The sequence below is a fragment of the Siphateles boraxobius genome, unplaced genomic scaffold, assembly GCF_051911475.1.
Source record: "Siphateles boraxobius isolate OS27281-9 unplaced genomic scaffold, OSU_SipBor_1 115, whole genome shotgun sequence".
Taxonomy (NCBI): domain Eukaryota; kingdom Metazoa; phylum Chordata; class Actinopteri; order Cypriniformes; family Leuciscidae; genus Siphateles; species Siphateles boraxobius.
In genome coordinates this window covers 1,427,102-1,445,000 of record NW_027508717.1, presented here as the reverse complement: position 1 = coordinate 1,445,000, position 17,899 = coordinate 1,427,102, and the positions used below count along the sequence as shown (strand labels likewise).

The window sequence follows — 17,899 nt, the reverse complement described above, 5'->3', positions numbered from 1 at the left end:
TTTATAACACTCAATTGTGACTTTATCTTCCAATTCTGACTTTATATCTCTCAACTGCGTTATAAAGTCAGAATTGTGAGATAAAAAGGCGCAATTATCTTTTAAAATGTTTTATTCTGTGGCGGAAACAAGCTTCAATAATTATGCACACAAGTAAACATGAGCATAAACTACAATGGAAACACATTTACCGAATATATCCCTCGATGCGCACCAATAAACTCATGTGACTTTTCCTCAGCGTCAGCTGTGATTGGATAACTGGAGTAACCAGCGGACCAATGGCATCGCAGCATCTCAAATGTTGGTTTGGTGTTGCTGAAACGCCGGAGTCGAAGTGTGTGATCAGAATGATTTGGTTTAATTCCCTCCAGAAGCGATTCACACACACGAGTGTGTGTTCCCGAACACAAGCATCCGAACGCAAGAGAACATGACAGCGTTTATAGTTTTGTTTGACGCTTTGAGATGCAATTAATTTATTATTATTATAATATAATATATTATAATATGAGCCTGAATGCAGCAACTTCCATTTTTAATACAGATATTTTGCGCCAATTTTCCTGGAAGTGACGATTTTTCTCTTACACACATGGGATGGAAACGCTGCTTTCTTCGCAAATGATTTATGCAATATTCCAATTTTAAGCATTAGTTAAATTTGCATATTTGAATGCATACATATCTTATGAGAATAGCATTATGTACTGAAAATCTGTGTTAAATTGACTCTGATAGCCGAAAATGTGTCATGTTTTGATGTTATTTTATGTTTCTATCATGTATTCTAGAGTCATTTACTATTTATGGACAGCACTGTTCCATTCTAATGGTTTTGAAAGTGCTTAAATAATTAAAATCTGAGTTGAGTTGAAAACATCATAAATTTTGTATTGCATTTTATTTTAAGTAATGAAAATGGTTATGGTTTTAGTTAACGATAATAACAACCCAGATCAACTGGACTAAACGTAAAACCTCAGTACAACCACAAGACGAGCTCCGAAGGCTTTACTTTCTCACACTGTGTTGGATCTGTAAAGATTGAGGACAGAGATCTGGAAGCTTGTGTAAACAGGACAAATCGTCTATATGGGGCTAATGAGGACTGCAAGATAGTCAATGCAATTTTAATGTCTTGCAAAAGCTTCAAAACCATTCTAATACTGGAATATGTTCAATATGAAGCACAACCGTACACCTTGAAAACGGTCAGTCACATTCAAGCAAATAGAAAATAGTTCATCTGCATATCAAAAATAGCCCAGCATAATCTTGGACAGAAGGTGGAATTATAAGGGCTTTCGCACCAGAGGAATGTTTTCAAAGTTCCTATAACGAATGGCGGAAGTACACGCTTTTGGCGCGTTCGACCGCAGGAACTGGGAACAATTTTACGTATAGAAACGCCTTTTCGGGGACTAAATTATCTCCTACTTTAGAGTAAGGTCTAACCCAACACAATAGGAACTACCAGTGACGTAAGTGTACCCTGATTGGCCGAACGCACGCGAAACACTGACACCCGCCATTTGTAAAAAGCCTTGTAAACAAGGTTTATAGCCTATCCACGTTTTTCCTGATGAGCTACTGCGCTTTGGATTATGGGTGGCACTTCCGGTTCGGGGAACTTCCATTCAGAAACTAATCATTTCAAATCATAAAGTTGCCCTACAATTAAAGTTTATCCATGACTGAATGGGCTGTCAATTTTCTTTTATTTTTCATTTAATTTCTCCCGATTTAATTCATGATATATCCCATTATAATATCGTATTAGATAGGACTGTTAAACAGATTGTAAACTAATGAAGATGGAGAATGTGAGCACTAAGTGCTTAAGCTCTGGCTGAGCCTTTCCTCAGTCCCGCACAACAACCAGGGCTGTGTTTCCCGAAAGCATCGGTAGCCAACTATGGTCGCAAGTTCTGTCATTATCAGCAGTTCAACGAGTCTGTATTTCCCGAAACCATCGTTCCAACGAACATTCGCAAACAGCATCGCAGAGTTGTGTGATAGATCTTGACCTGCGGTTAAAGCAGAGTTTCTTGTTTGCGTAACACGTTGACTCTTTAACTTGAGCGAAATAAGCAAGCTGACATTCACAGTCTTTTATTTAGAATACATACAAATGTAATTTACGTCTTTTAGTTTGTCGAAAGATTTAAAGTGTAGTTTTTGAAGAGTGCGCATGTGTGAACGAGCTCTGGTGTAAGAACGAGTCTATGATTGAATCAGGAAATAAAGCAAAATAACTGAGAAAAATGAGAAAAAGTCCTCAGATGCATGTCCGTAATTTATAACAAAACATCTAGAATTAATTAAATCTCAAACAGATTAATTAAAAGTAGTTATCACTCCAACACCTTCGTGACATCAACCAACTAGGATGAACGACCAATTTGCGACAATATAGTTTCGGGAAACAACAAACTAGCTAGTTGATTTCTTTAGCGATGCATCGTACTATGGTAGTTAAGCAGCGAGTTACAGCGCTGTACGGGAAACACACACCAGAACAGCAGGTCGTAAGTTACGTCACTTCAGAGTTCCTACTGGTGGTGCGAATGCAATCAGAAAAATGGCCCTATAGGGGAAACTTTAGTTTTTGGGGGACAACCATGGTGGTAGTTTCTATAATTGAGTTCTTACAACTATCTAGTGCGAAAGCCCCTAATGATCTAAAGCACACTGTCTGCAGGTCTGTATATACACACACACACACATATACATAATTATAAGAAAGTTCATGCTTTTGCAGATTTTAAAATCATATATACAAATGATGTCTTTGAAATGGCACAAAAATGCTAGTCTTTAATAATAGATATAAGAGTGACAACAATAACACTTTTTTCGCCAGTGATAATACTTCAATGATGCTCATAACCACCAAATCCAAACGTCACATACTTTTTTTTTTTATTTGGAATATTTCAATAAAACAGGCAATAAGAAGAAGTAGTCCATGAAGAACTCTTAAAGGCTTTCATTAGGGGATGCAAAAACAACAAAAAGGAGAAAATATAAAGTCACTGTAATCGAAGGTAGCTCTTGCAGAGTTCATGGTCCCTGATGTCTCCCCAACCTCCGTTTTTGACGTGAGGAGCCAGTCCTTTGGCTCCAGAAGAAGGGAGTCTCTTTGTGATGAGCAGCTGTTTTGGGAACAACTGGTTCCCGCTGCTCTGGAGAATGTTCTCGATCTTTGTCTTCTGGCTGGTCGGCATGCAAGCCGACTTCTTGTGGTGCATGCCACAGTCGCCAGCATGGAAAATGCGAGGCGCCTCGCTCACCATGACTTTCAGGAACGTGGGCAAACAAGCCACGGTAAGGTATTGCAACGACCAATCCCAGTTGTAGTCGTCGTAGGTACAGAAGGCATCAGTGCATCTGAGGAGTTTCTGGTACGTATCTCTGTTCAACACCATTCCCATGTTGTGCTCTGTGGACTTCCATGCTTTCACCTCCACTTTGTTGGCTTTGCTGGAGTAGCCGGTGTGTCCGTAGCTTCCCAGAGACAAGATATCGCAGTCAGGACACTGTTCTTTCTTTAGGGACAACATCATTTTGAGAAGGTGTTGAAAGTCGGGAGCGAGGTAGTGGTCCTCTTCGATGAGCAACAAAAGTCCTTGGTGATCCTTTAACACTCGGACTCGATCCCACACAAAATGCAACTTCCACCACCAATGATGTTTGGTCTGCGAAAACTTGGCTTCCCGATAGTGGCCGAAAGAGTCCGGGTACTCTGCGTTTATGCAGCCTAACGTTAAGGCATCTTTCTTGGAAATGTCTCGAGGGCAATCTCTGGGATCATTCCCGGGGAACTCTTGAGGATAAAGTTGGATGCTAAAGGGGAAGAATATCTGAAGGACCAAACAGAAGTCGACAGACGCGACTATCTGGTTGATTTCCGGAGACCAGAAGTCATGGCTGAATATCAGCAAGACTTTCTCAATTCCTTTCGCTTTTCTCAAGCTGTCCACCAAAAGCCGTAGGTATTCGGGGCGGTTGTGAACCTGAACGACGACGACAAGGTCGTCCTTCTGGCGCACGTTGAGAAACTTTTCCTCGTTTTTTAGGGTCTGGTCAAAGTTGAGCTGAAACACAATCCCTCTGTACACCAGTGTCGTGTTGTCTACTTCGGGCTTGGCGACTACTTGTTGTTTTTCCGGTTGAGTCTCGTTGACGGGTTTTCGGGTTACTGGTATTGTTACCTGCACCTGACCAGCGGCGCTGCTACGCTTACCCGTCTCCAAATCCTTGGGAAACACGGCACTTGCCTTCTTCGGCTTACCACTATTCCAGACAGCGAATCCACAGATTACCACCACTAGAGTCAGAATTACCACCTTTCGCTTGTAAATTCGGAATCTCATGATAGGCAGTCGCCCTGCGGGACGGTTGAAGAAGCGATTCTGGAGATGAGGACGGCAGGTTGGCAATGCAAAAAAGGTCTGCTCCAGCAGATTGGGTACAAAATGTTATCATAGAAAATGCAGCTTATTCTTGGTCCTCTAATTCTGGAATGTATTCGAATGATAGCGTTTCCCATAAGGCATTTTTCTCAGAGGCAAATGGGTCGCCTTTTATAACCTGAGGGAAATAAATTGAAAGAATTATTTTAATTAGCATGATCTGTTTTTTTGTGCATTCAGTTTAATATCTCTAAACATATTACAAAAAAATATTAAAATATTAAAGTCCCCCTGTGGTGAAAATCAAGCTTTTAATGTTGTTTATATGTCTATGTGGTGTTTTTAATATGCTTTAAGACAAACCATGTGTAAATTCATAAGTCGACAGCATTGCTGAGTATTTTCTCCTTAAAACTGCAGTGAACCAAAGACAGTCTCAAAAACACGGTTTGAAATCGCTGGTGTTTCTGACGTCACAAACTACCTTGTAACCAATCAGATCAACGTGTGATCGTCAACGAGTGGATCTCTGAGCTGCTGTGAGTGAGTGGAGGCGGGGCTTCTTTGCATATTCATAGAACCACGCATACTAAATGAGGCAAGGGTGTCGAGTTACATTCAAGCTATTTTAAAGCATTAAAAAATTAAGGAAAAAAACTTCACATTTGTCATTTCGGTGATCAAATATTAGTTTTAAGGAATAATATTATTGACTACAGGGGGACTTTAATATTCTTTGTAAACAATGGAATAGATTTTGTAACTTTAAAAAGCCATGCATCGTTACATAAAATGACACAAAAAAGTTCACACAAAAATACAACTCTGCACCTGCAAAGCATTGTTCTCCTAAAACTCTCCTAAAAAAAGGATTATTTGCTGAAAAATCAAGTCTTAATGTGGCATATTCTTAGATCACAGTTTTATGGCTGCACATTAAAAACAATGTTTTTTCAAATGCAACAACATCTGTGATCTACAACATTCTGATCCATCAAACCTTTCTCTAATAAGTGCCATAAGAAGGATGAGATTAACAGTATTAATATAACAAACGTGGCCCAAGATTCTTACGCAACTAAAGTATAAACTCACAGGGGTCCAGACCTAATTACTGGTCTCTGCGGATTTAACCTGAAGAGCTGCTAATTAGAAGATTACAACAGAACAGTGCAGCATAGATAAACTGCAGCAAATACAATTTGGAGTATCGTGTTTCAAATACAGAAGAATTTCGCCAAATCTAAAAAGATTCGACACAATTCTAAATGGTTAAACTCTACAATCAGATGAAAACATGTAAACAGATTTCTGTAACATGGGATTTTGTATCAATGTTTACATGGCATTATTATTAGGGCTGGGTATTTACACAAATTTCATGATTCAATTTGATTTCGATTCAGTAGCTTGCAGTCAATTCCGATTCAATTCGATATAAATTATTTTGTATATATATATATATATATACACACACACACACACACACACACATACATATATATATATATATATATATATATACACACACACACACACACACACACACACACATATATATATATATATATATATATATATATATTAGGTACAATGGCCCTCATTTATCATTCTTGCGTAGAAACGGGCGTATATGTTGGCGTAAGATTATGCTTACACTCCTCTCACCGCCTGATTTATGAAGCTGTGCGTACCTCTGAAATCCAGGTGTACACAATACCTGCCCTTGATAAATGCCGCGGCTGAAAACGATCGTCATTAGAATAACACGCCCCTATATATTCAAGTATCCGCTTCCCCCACACCCTCATTTTACGCCATGGACACACGGAAGACGGCAAAGAGGAGACACTTCTCTGGAGATCGAGACCATCACCATCATGAAAAATTATTATTAAATCAAACAACAATATTGTTGATGATAAATTCAAAGTTAAATTTTTTTTTTCAAAACGCTATAAATCCATCCATTTTTTGTCTAAAAAACAACAACAAAAACAACAACAAGAGAACATGCAACATATAATCAGGGATTCATACTATAAATTAATATAAATTAAATAAGTGCAACTGCATGAAATAAATAAAAGCCAAACAAAATAAATAGTAAAATAAATTAAATAGTAAAAATAAAATAAATATTTCCAATGTCACGTTCCAATATTGTCCACCACATAAAACAAATAATTTAAAAATAACACACAAATACAGTCCTTAAATACAACAATGTTAAAAATACATTCAAATCATTTAGTAACACATTTAGGCTAATAGTAATTCGTGCCGAACTTGAAAAAAGTAATGATAACAATATGCAGGCCTACTATTAGGCTACGTGTTGTAGCCATTAACTAAGTGCATTTAGTTTCATATTTGTTAAAAAAATAATAATGGTATTTTTTTGCCCATCTATGTTAATTATGAAAAGTGTACATAGGCTAAGATAGGATGCGCAATATATCGGGAGACATGATCAGACATGATTTTGGCCACTTAATTAAGTTTTGTTTTGTAGAAAGCCTTTCTTTAAAGTGAATTTCGTTTTGTATAAATTGTATCTTGATTTTAATATTTTTTTCATCAACCAATTGCCTGGATTTAATAAATAAGAAGCAAATAGCAGACAATATAATCATGAGTCATGACATGGAGGCGCGGGCGCGGTCCCTTGCATTGCACGTGAACTGGAGCGCATCTCATCACAAATTAACCGAAACTCAGTATATGCCTCACAGACATGAGAAATATATCTATAAAGAAAGCTTGAAATGTCTTTAAACGAAACAATTATAAACGAAAAGAAATAGGCTACTCTCTCTATAGGCGCGTTCACTACGGAGATGGTGATCATCAATTTCATCTTTGAAGACACAACACTAGTTTATTAATAGAAATAAAATACAAATTTATTTTTAAAAATGGCGTTTATCGCGTTTTGGAAAAGAGCTCCTCATATCTTTTAGTTTGTCAGTGCGTTTTGTGGTGTTAGGAATTGTTTTTCTGCGCATTTCCGCACTAACTCAAAACGTGTGTACATACACCACCTCCTGAGCTGTCGTAGGATTTGAGCGTGCCGTACGCCAACGTCCATATTGATAAATATCAAAGTCACCGTGGTTTTGGGTGTACGCCAGGTGTACGCTGGAAATTTGGTGTACGCACTTTTGATAAATGAGGGCCAATATGTGGCAAATTTTCTCAAGGGAAAAAAATCTCAAATGCTGTAAACAATTCATGGGAGTCAATGTGTACCACACATTCCTATAGTATCAAAGGTTAAAATTAACTGATTTGTATATAAACACTTAATACACTCAAGGAAGTTTTACTATAATATTAACTACAATTACATAATTGTATTTCTACTCCAATTCAATTTTTTAAATATAAACATTTAAATGGTGGCTGTCAACTTTTTTTATTGATTTATTCAAACATGCATTAAATATTAAGAACATTAAAAATTATAATGTGTAATATGGTAAATAGTTAGCAAAACGCTCCCCTCTAGAATCCATTTTCCTATAACTGACTAACGATTTATTGGATGGGAGACGCGCTACAATTTCCGTTCATTAATCAACTGAAAACAGGACAGACTATCGATATCGATATCAGTTCGTAAAAATGAGAATTCAAGATTTTTTACGTAGCCCTAATGATTATCATCTTGTGCACAGGTACAGAATGGAACTGAACACATTTTACATTTACATTACATTTATTCATTTAGCTGACGCTTTTATCCAAAGCGACTTACAATTGCAATATTTCAGCAGGCGCACGCCTCTGGAGCAACTAGGGGTTACGTGTCTTGCTCAGGGACACATTGGGTATCCACTGCGCCATCACCACCCCACGTGAAAACTTGCCATTGATGTACAAGTGATTACAATAGGCCTGTGTGTGTGTTTTGAGAAACATCTTTATACTGCAAGGCTATATTTTTACTCTCAGCTGAGCTTACGTTACTCCTACTTCACGTGTCGGGTCAGAGGTCATGCGCCGGGTCAGAGGTCACTCTTCTGCCGGAACTAGACTGCGTATGGTCGTTACCAGAAGCCATTGATTATAGTTTAAATAATAAAGTTATAAATATGGATATTTTTCTTACAAAAACGCATGGCTTTGCCTCAGAAGCCCATTGGAGTCATGTGGATTACTTTTATGATGGATGGATGCACTTTTTTTGAGCTTCAAAATCTCAGGCACGATTCACTACCATTAAGCTCGGAATAGCCAGGATATTTCTTAATAGAACTCCGATTGTGTATTCGGCTGAAAGAAGAAAGGCAACATACGCCTAGGATGGCTTGATGGGGAGTAAATTATGGGATAATTTTCATTTTTGGGGAGAACTAAACCTTTAAGCAGTTGTACAAGTACAATACTCATGGCAAGAGATTAAAAAAACAGCAAGATGCAACAGTGGTCAATGTTTTACCTTACATGCGACTACATGTCACAACTAAGAAAGAGACAGCAATAGAAAGTCATTATTGCAAAAAGAAGATTCCACGTTTTATACTTTATATTGTGTATTTACTAACTCTCTATGTTTTGTTTGGTCTGTACTGTCTATGTCTAATCTAGCCAGTAAACCGTGTCTAAGATAAACAAAAAACAATGTGATCTGACCCACAGCAACATAAAAACCTTTCTGAAATCATAACTCTATATTTTGAATCTCGAAACGGGCAAAAGTAAATATGTGAAACATGTTGAATCAATCAAGTTCAGACAATTCATCCTAACAGACAGACGCAGTGAGTCAGCAGGACAAACACCCGTTGATTTCTACACAAAACACTAAGTGCCTTGATCGATGTCTGTCAAACCATGCATTCGTAATATTTCGCTGACCAAATCGGCTATTAATAAACATGCGGGAAATACAACCACGGTCAGGCGCATAAACACCACAATACGGAAGCAATGAACCCATGTTTACAACACATCTGCGTGACTGTTCACTAATGCAACTCTACAGCTTTATAAAAGTCAAAGAGTTTGCCTGCACAAATATGCACTGGTTAAAGTTGAAAAATAAGAAAGTATGACGGAAGCTCGTGCACACGCATTCATTGCAGCTTCATGCTCGAGCTAAAGCAAGCGGCTGCGCGAGCCAAAAAACACATACAAGCAAAAACACTGCACTGCGTTCACTAACACGTCTATATTTGGTTAATATTCCTCATTTCGAACGGTAGATAATCGATGCATGTGCATGCATGCCGATGTGTGTATTTTTCATGATGCACTTGACACTAGTTAGCTTCGCTGCTATCGATTTGTAAGGCAGAATATTGAGCTGCCGCATTCAGATGCACAAGAAACAGAAATGCAAAGAGAACAAAAGCCTCACCGCTGATGTAGACATGTAAGGCGGCTGTCATATCCACATAAAAAGCGCATTTTAATTCAAGTGTGTCATGTTGCTCAAGCTCCCAGTTTCATCAAACCTCCGGGGGGCTTCGGCTGTCAGCGCGCGCGTGATGATGTCACATTCCCACACAATTCGCGTTTTACACTTCTGAGAGAAATAGTTCATGCAATGCATGCAACAAAGCTCATATTATTATACATACATTTAATGTAATATTCAACCATATTATTGATCTCCTGCATTGACACCATTATATGAGAACTGAACTGAGCTGGACGATGACATCACACTTTTCTCCAGAACCGCTATATATAAATGAACTAAATTAATAACTTTTTTTACAACAAAAATGAACCATCACTGAACTTACTTAAGCTGGAATTGACGCTATTTTCTTCTAGAAACAAATCATTGTTGCATTATTTCCTGTTATCTCTGTACGCTGCTTTGAAACACTCTGTACTGTAAAAAGCGCTTAAAGGTGACTTAACTTGAATATTAGACATATTTAGCAATCATTATGATATTTCATTTCCACTAATTTGTCTAATTGCAAGTAACAACAGTTTCATCTTGTCAGAAAACATGCAATCTATGGGATTTTACCTGTAGAGTTAAATAAGTTTTTATTTAGTGTACATGCAGTTTTTTTCACCAGATCAATTAAATAGTTAAAAATGCATGACGCTTTTCTGTGTAGTTTGCCATCGCAACCACTAGGCGGAGACGTTTTTGTTTTTGGGCACATTTACGTTTATTACTTTCGGGACCATTTACACAACACCTGTGACGGTCACTTTACACTTTACGCGTAAAGTCACTTTAAACACGTTTTGGACGTTCATTTGCGCGACAACTGCGTTTTGAGGGCCTGCAAATGCAAACTTTCGAAAACGGGTTTCAAAGTGCGTTTTTAATATTTTTTACAACGTACCGTTATTGTCTCCGTGTAAACTACAAAAATGTGAATTTGTGAAAACTGTGATGTCATGCGCATCTATTACGAGTATTATGTGTTCAGTCTATAGGCGCGTATTGTTTCTTTACTAAGTCACATCGCCACCTACTGGCCTGGCAGCAGAATACAGCATGTGTAATCGTTTTCACGGATTTACGTGAAAGTGGATATATATATATATATATACAGTATATAAACAATATATTTTAAGTTTATTTCAAAATATGATATATACAAACATTTAAGTATTTTGAGAGCTTAGAGAAATCAACTCGTTTCGCGGTTTTTCATCGGAGTGGGCGGAGCTAAAAGATATTTTGGCGCGTGTTGCTTTTTTCGATTCACTGATTGGTGTAATTTTCTGTATAGCATTATGGGCAATGTAGTTTTTCACCAAGAATTCTGCTGTTAAATAATTAAAAAATAATCTGAAATAATGCAGGCTGAGGCGACTTCAACAGAAGCAAATACAATCGATTAACAACCTCGTATCTCACAGTAGGGCTGTCTCAAGTTATTGTTCAAAATCAATTCCCTCATGAAGAAAATGAATGGAGTCTTTATTCCTGAATCCGACTGTTGAATTATAATATTGGTGTCAATGACGAAACGCATTTTCAGTGACATGCGTGAAAGAATACTTGGAGATTTTCATTTAACATTATTGCAATATTTTGCTACGGTTTTGGCTGCAAAAAAAAGTCTAAAGAGAATATAAATATATTTATTATTATCCAACAAACTTTAGTAGTATAGAATATGGCATATAGAATTTACATCTTAATATATCAAAACAAACAAACAAAAAAACAATAATATGCCAGAGTACAAATTGATCAATTAATAAAAAAACTGTATATTAACTAAATACATGTCAAGTCTTTGTCGCTTTCTTATTGCCACTGTTCTCCAGACTGGTGAATTAATAACATTAACTGAAAATTAATAACATTTAAATTTTGACTTGGATCTCGGATCGTTTTTTTTTCTTGTTTATATGAAATTTCCCCAAAATAATAAAAACGTGTACAAAAAAAGTTAAATTATTATTAATATTATTCTTATTATTATTACTTTCATTGGAATAATTCATAAATATATCAAAATATTGTTTTTCTTTGTGTATATCTTTGTGTATAGGCTATACAATCACAAAAAAGATGGATAATAGATTATTTTTCTATTGAACAAAAATCATCAATATCTAAATTAAAACTAAAACTCTCTCACACACTTTTAGCTGGATATTATTTAAACAGCATGCTTCACAAATACACCAAGCTGTATTCCAGAATATGTTTCTAAATAGTAAATACTCTAAAGAGAAGATTATAACGGTTTCACTTTTAATGTCTCATTTCATTTGCAAAAAAGAAAAGAAAAGAAAAAGAAAAAGAAGAAAAATAGTCTGGCACGTGACATGACACTAGAAAGAATGCAGAAATGGAAGATGAAGAGCTATTTTGAAATAATGATGGTTTACTGCATCTATCTCGTTTAAGAATACAACGAAATAAAAAAATAAAAAACACGAACATGAAAAAAAAGAATCTAACAGTTTCACTAAGCAGCCACTGCGCGTCGCAGTCTTCGATGTTTACACCGGATGCTTCACGTTCCGTAGAAGAAGAGCGTATTTTTTGCGCATGCGCACGAGCTCATCTTTCTTTTCGACATCCCGATCGAGAGAGACGAGATGGGCCATCAGCAGCTCTACTGGAGTCATCCGAGAAAATACGGCCAGGGATCCCGATCCTGGTCAGTTCTGCTTCTCTCGCGTGTTTAATGTGAAGGGTTCGGGGAAACGCGTGAGCTCGGCTCGCTCAGGCCGTCGTGTGTTGATTATTTCTTCAGGAATGTGAAGCACATGCGAACAAACATGGCGGCCGCGGGTCGGCTCCTGTTCCAGTCGCTTGAGCTGATAGTTGTAGTAAGATGTGTGAAACATTAATACGGGTTTCTGAAGGCGCTACTTCTGTTAAATAAGTGTTTTTTAAAAAAAGTTTCAGCATTAAGTACGTTTACAACGTATAACTAACGTGTCATTAAACTAATGTACAGGGTAAAATGGGACTGAAGGCACACCTTAAGAAAAATGTGCTTTTCAATCCTGATATCGTGTAAGATTGCAGAAAAATCGGCATGTGTGTGTGTATTAGACATTGATGGAGCAACAGATTTTGTGTGAAAAAAGTGGTTTAAGAATATTATAAATGTATGAGGTGGCGATGGAGAAAGAAAGTGATTCAAATACTTGCGCTAAAATCATTTTCTTTTTCCATTTTCTAATGTCCTGTTAATACTTGTTCAAAGCGATTACTTAAGTAAAGTTTGTACTATTTTCAGTTTATTTGGATGAATAAAAGAATTCATTTTTTGTGTAATAAATATAGTCATTAAGATGTTAATATAAAACTATATATATATATTAAAAAGTAAAACTCTGAAAGCAAGGTAGATCACATAATATTTTTAATGTAGATTTACATTAAAGTATATTTTATGACATGATTCATAATTTTTAAAAAAAATATGGTTTCATTATTATTATGGTGATTATCTCTAAGATGGACACCTAACTTTAATATATAATATCTACCATCTGCATCTAACCATGTAAACAATGTAAAAGTCAGTAGGCTGTTAATTATCGTGTTAATGTGACTTTTACCCTAATTACCATACTTTTACATATTCTTCTGTTGTTCATAAACGGTTTCTTTAATTACCTTAAACAAAACTGAAAATCATTAAGACGTTTGTCTCGAAATATATTCAGTAATTTGATCGATTCTCATTTGCTCCTGAAAATTGTGCATGAAATTAGTGCAGAAATCAGACAAATTTCCACATCTTGAAAAGCGGATGTTTCGGAAAGTTTTTGTGCATCTGTTTATTTAAGAGAATAAAATCAAACGCCCCGTTGTAGCCTTTACACTTCTAGAAGTATTAATCTTTGCCCAAAATCACATATTACAGTTTGAAGTGAACTTTTAATAGCCAAGGCTGATTGCAGATCATTGATCTAAAAGTAATTAAATAAAGATTTTCTTTTTATAATTGTATTAATGCATTTTAAACCTCAGTCATAAACCTTGAGCCAGAAGCTAATTAAGTATTGATTAATGTGTATGTGTACATTAGTCACTTTTGTTTTTTTTTGTCATCTGTCAAATTGGATATGAAATGCACATTTGAATTTTATAATTCTTATAAGTTACTGTGTATTTGCATGCATTTCTATTCTAACCTGTTTTGTTTTTTCCAGCCGAGTTTGTTCCAACCGACACGGTCTGATCCGCAAATACGGACTGAACATGTGCCGTCAGTGCTTCAGGCAGTACGCTAAAGACATCGGCTTTGTCAAGGCAAGGGCTGCCTTTTGTTTCATGCATTTTATCCCAATTAATTCATGCAACATTTTTTTTTTTTGCAATTCGTGCATGCTTTTGATTGCAATTTATGCATGCTTATTACAATTCGTGCATGCTTTTGATTGCAATTTATGCATGCTTATTACAATTCATGCATGCTTTTTATTACAATTTATGCATGCTTATTACAATTCATGCATGCTTTTTATTACAATTTATGCATGCTTATTACAATTCGTGCATGCTTTTTATTACAATTTATGCATGCTTATTACAATTCGTGCATGCTTTTTATTACAATTTATGCATGCTTATTACAATTCGTGCATGCCTGTTATTGCAATTTATGCATGCTTATTACAATTCATGCATGCTTTTTATTACAATTTATGCATGCTTATTACAATTCATGCATGCTTTTTATTGCAATTTATGCATGCTTATTACAATTCATGCATGCTTTTTATTGCAATTTATGCATGCTTATTACAATTCGTGCATGCTTTTTATTAAAAATTATGCATGCTTATTACAATTCGTGCATGCTTTTTATTACAATTTATGCATGCTTTTGATTGCATAAATGTGTTTATGCTGTTCAGAAAGCGATCAAACTGACATGAGTTTGCATTTTTACACACGTTTCAGTGTATGACTTCTAAAAGTGACCTATTTGTCTTTGTGTGAATCCAGCTGGACTAAACCTGTGGACGGCTGAACTTCGTGATGTGGAGTCAACATCCAACCTGACGTCATGAAGTTACTTTGGAAAGTCCAATAAACATGTTTTTCTTTGTTCAAAAGTTGCAATGCGTCTTGATTCTTAAAGAGAATGGAAAGGGTTTTGAATTGGGTAAAAGGATGAATTACTGTTAGTTATGCTTCGTTTCTATCAACATAAACTAGTTTTTACTCGCTGAAAACATACTTGGATACCATTAAAGTTAACAATGCCTGTCTATGATTGAAATAAAGATGAGTTGTTTGCTCGCAGAGACTTGAGCTGTGATTATTTAAAGTAAAGTGATGCAAATTTCTCTAAATATCTGCAATATAAACTGAGATATTGAAGATCTGGGCATCGATGAACAAATGATTTTGACCAAAGGGATGCAGAGTAAAAATACATCAAATATTTGTCAAGTAAAGAAGCAAATCACTGATAGAACTGAGTTTTTGGTTTACTAATTAGTGGATATATCTACAAAAATAAATGCATAGACAAGCATCATGGGCCTGTACCATGATGGTAGTTGAACAAACTCAGGGTTACAGGATTAGTTTAGAGTTGACAAAACCAAACCAGTCCAACCAGGCTTTGTTGGTACCATGGTGCTGATCATCAACTTTCTCTGTCAACTCAGGCTTTGATCCTGAGTTTAGGAGTTTAAGTGTGACATCAGTAGCAAACAGCCAATCACATGTTGAGAGAGAGTGAAACTGAGATTAATTTATCGCGAGAGAAGCAGCGCAATTCACTTATTAAATAAAAGTATAAAAATATTAAGAATTTAAACAAATTTACACAGCAAGAAGAAAACAGCTGTCTATGAAAGAGGACAACTAAAAGAAAAAGTCTCGCTACTGTATATCAGTGCAAGTAAAAGTTGTGAAGTTATTTTATACAGCTGATAAAGGAATAGAGAGAATTGAACATTTAACACACATGTAGTCATTTTATTGCTTCATCTATTGATGCTAAAGCGTATTTATATTACCTTTATATATTTATTCATTTAAACTGCGTAATAATAATTGATGAACTAAAATTGTACATGTGTGATTGATAAAGGGTATAATAATTACATAAATAATATCTAAATCATACAAATTTATTATTCTAAATAAGCATCACTAAAAACCAGACAATTTTGTCTTAAAAAATCATTTGCTATGTAGTGACCTTTAATTTGGAGTAGAAACAGGTGGAGTGACTTTATCGCATCAGACATGTGTCACTTTGCTCACAGCTGATTGGTCCAAGTTCAGTTTGCAACCTCTTACCTGGAACATAACCTGCCCCGGACCAGGTTAGCCGTGGAGCGTAAGTTACTATGGCGATGAACACTGCTAAAAGCCAAACCACTTTCATGGTCCCTAAAACCCAGGGTTGATACAAATTAAACTGAAACATAGCTGGCTAGCGACCTAAACCTGCTTCATGGTATAGGCCCCAGCAGACAGGCCATGAATCCAGTATGTATTAAATAAAAACATGGCGGCTTAGTTTGTGTGCCTTATATGTAATTATACTGTAGTTTTTAAAATAACATTTCCATTGGAATTTTTCTAGATCATAAAACTTCCAGTCCACACATAAATATAACAACATAATACAATTATAAAATACAAATATGAAAAGCAGTTCAGCTCATTAATGCCACATAAGAAAAAAAATCATGATGCTTCATGTCAAAATTATTTACCAAAGTATTTTTTATCTTATGTGGCAGGAAAGGTCTTTCACATGCATTCATGCTCATAATTCAGTTACATTAAAACACAGATTCGTGTTATTTATTACCAAAAACACTGATTGGTAACACTGCAATAAAGTTAATTAATTAACTATATTAGTTAGCATGAACTGCACGTATACAACATTTATTCATCTTAATGTTTATTTCAACAAAAGAGAGAGGAAAGAGAGAAAAAGAAAAGGAGAAAAAAGTAGCAAAACATACACAAATTGTTGTGGTAAATAAAAATTTCTTGAAACAGAAATTACATTCTCAAAACAACATGGACAAACCACTTGGCAATTGTTCACAACAGAATTGAATTTCTCATTCATTTCATCAAATTGCAAATGTCTAAGTCCCCGTCTCAATGTCTCAGTACATCTTTGCAAATGATTAAGTACAGGTAGCCTACATTTAGCACAATTTCCAAGTGAATAGATCTTGTTGATCTAAACTGATTGTCGATTCTCAGTCTAATGGTTGTTCGCTCCAAAACGTGTCAGCGTCATTTCATTGTATAAGTCATCACATGCACAATAGTCTGTTCAATTGTCAAAATTAGTCAAGAACATAATACCATGAATACCATATATGAATCCTTTGGAACATTTGATACATTTATTACAGCAATTGACAGTCAGGTGAAACTAGAACTTGACTAACGAAGGAGGAGTTTCACACATCTCAGATGACCAATCAAACAGTATGTTTAGTTACATGACAGGTGCTGTCCATGACTGTGAATGCTGCCAAACATGTATGTAAAGAGCTTGACAATGCAGGACCACTTCAATTTATGAACATGGAGGCACCTGGCCAAGTTACTGTAATGAACAAGGGCAACTGCCTGCTCGAGGAAGAGGAGGAGGAGGAGGAAGAGGAAGAGGAGGAGGAGGAGAAGGAGGAAGAGGAGGAGGAGGAAGAGGAGGAAGAGGAGGACGAGGAGGAGGAGGAGAAGGACGAGGAGGACGAGGAGAAGGACGAGGAGGATGAGGAGGAGAAGGACGAGGAGGAGGAGAAGGACGAGGAGGATGAGGAGAAGGAGAAGGACGAGGAGGATGAGGAGGAGGAGAAGGAGGAGGACGAGGAGGATGAGGAGGAGGAGGAGGAGGAGGAGGAGGAGGACGACGAGGAGGAGGAGGAGGACGAGGAGAAGGAGGAGGACGAGGAGGATGAGGACGAGGAGGATGAGGAGGAGGAGAAGGAGGAGGACGAGGAGGATGAGGAGGAGGAGAAGGACGAGGAGGAGGAGGAGGAGGAGGAGAAGGACGAGGAGGAGGAGGAGAAGGAGAAGGAGGAGG

At 36.5% G+C, this 17,899-nt stretch overlaps 2 protein-coding genes across 2 annotated transcripts; one reads left to right on the top strand and one right to left on the bottom strand.

Annotated features, from left to right (window-relative positions):
* Nucleotides 1-1,117: 1,117 nt before the first annotated feature.
* Nucleotides 1,118-9,933, bottom strand: mgat2 (alpha-1,6-mannosyl-glycoprotein 2-beta-N-acetylglucosaminyltransferase). Its single transcript, XM_077200056.1, has 2 exons — nt 9,784-9,933; nt 1,118-4,596 (listed from the first exon to the last, which is right to left on the bottom strand). Exon 2 carries the CDS (start codon nt 4,377-4,379, stop codon nt 3,036-3,038), a length of 1,344 nt encoding a protein of 447 aa, XP_077056171.1. The 5' UTR covers nt 4,380-4,596; nt 9,784-9,933; the 3' UTR covers nt 1,118-3,035.
* A 2,433-nt stretch (nt 9,934-12,366) lies between these two features.
* Nucleotides 12,367-14,939, top strand: rps29 (ribosomal protein S29). The gene is made up of 3 exons (XM_077200068.1): nt 12,367-12,520; nt 14,031-14,130; nt 14,830-14,939. The coding sequence occupies exons 1-3, from the start codon at nt 12,459-12,461 to the stop codon at nt 14,836-14,838; spliced, it is 171 nt and encodes a 56-aa protein (XP_077056183.1). The 5' UTR covers nt 12,367-12,458; the 3' UTR covers nt 14,839-14,939.
* The last annotated feature ends 2,960 nt before the right edge of the window (nt 14,940-17,899 follow it).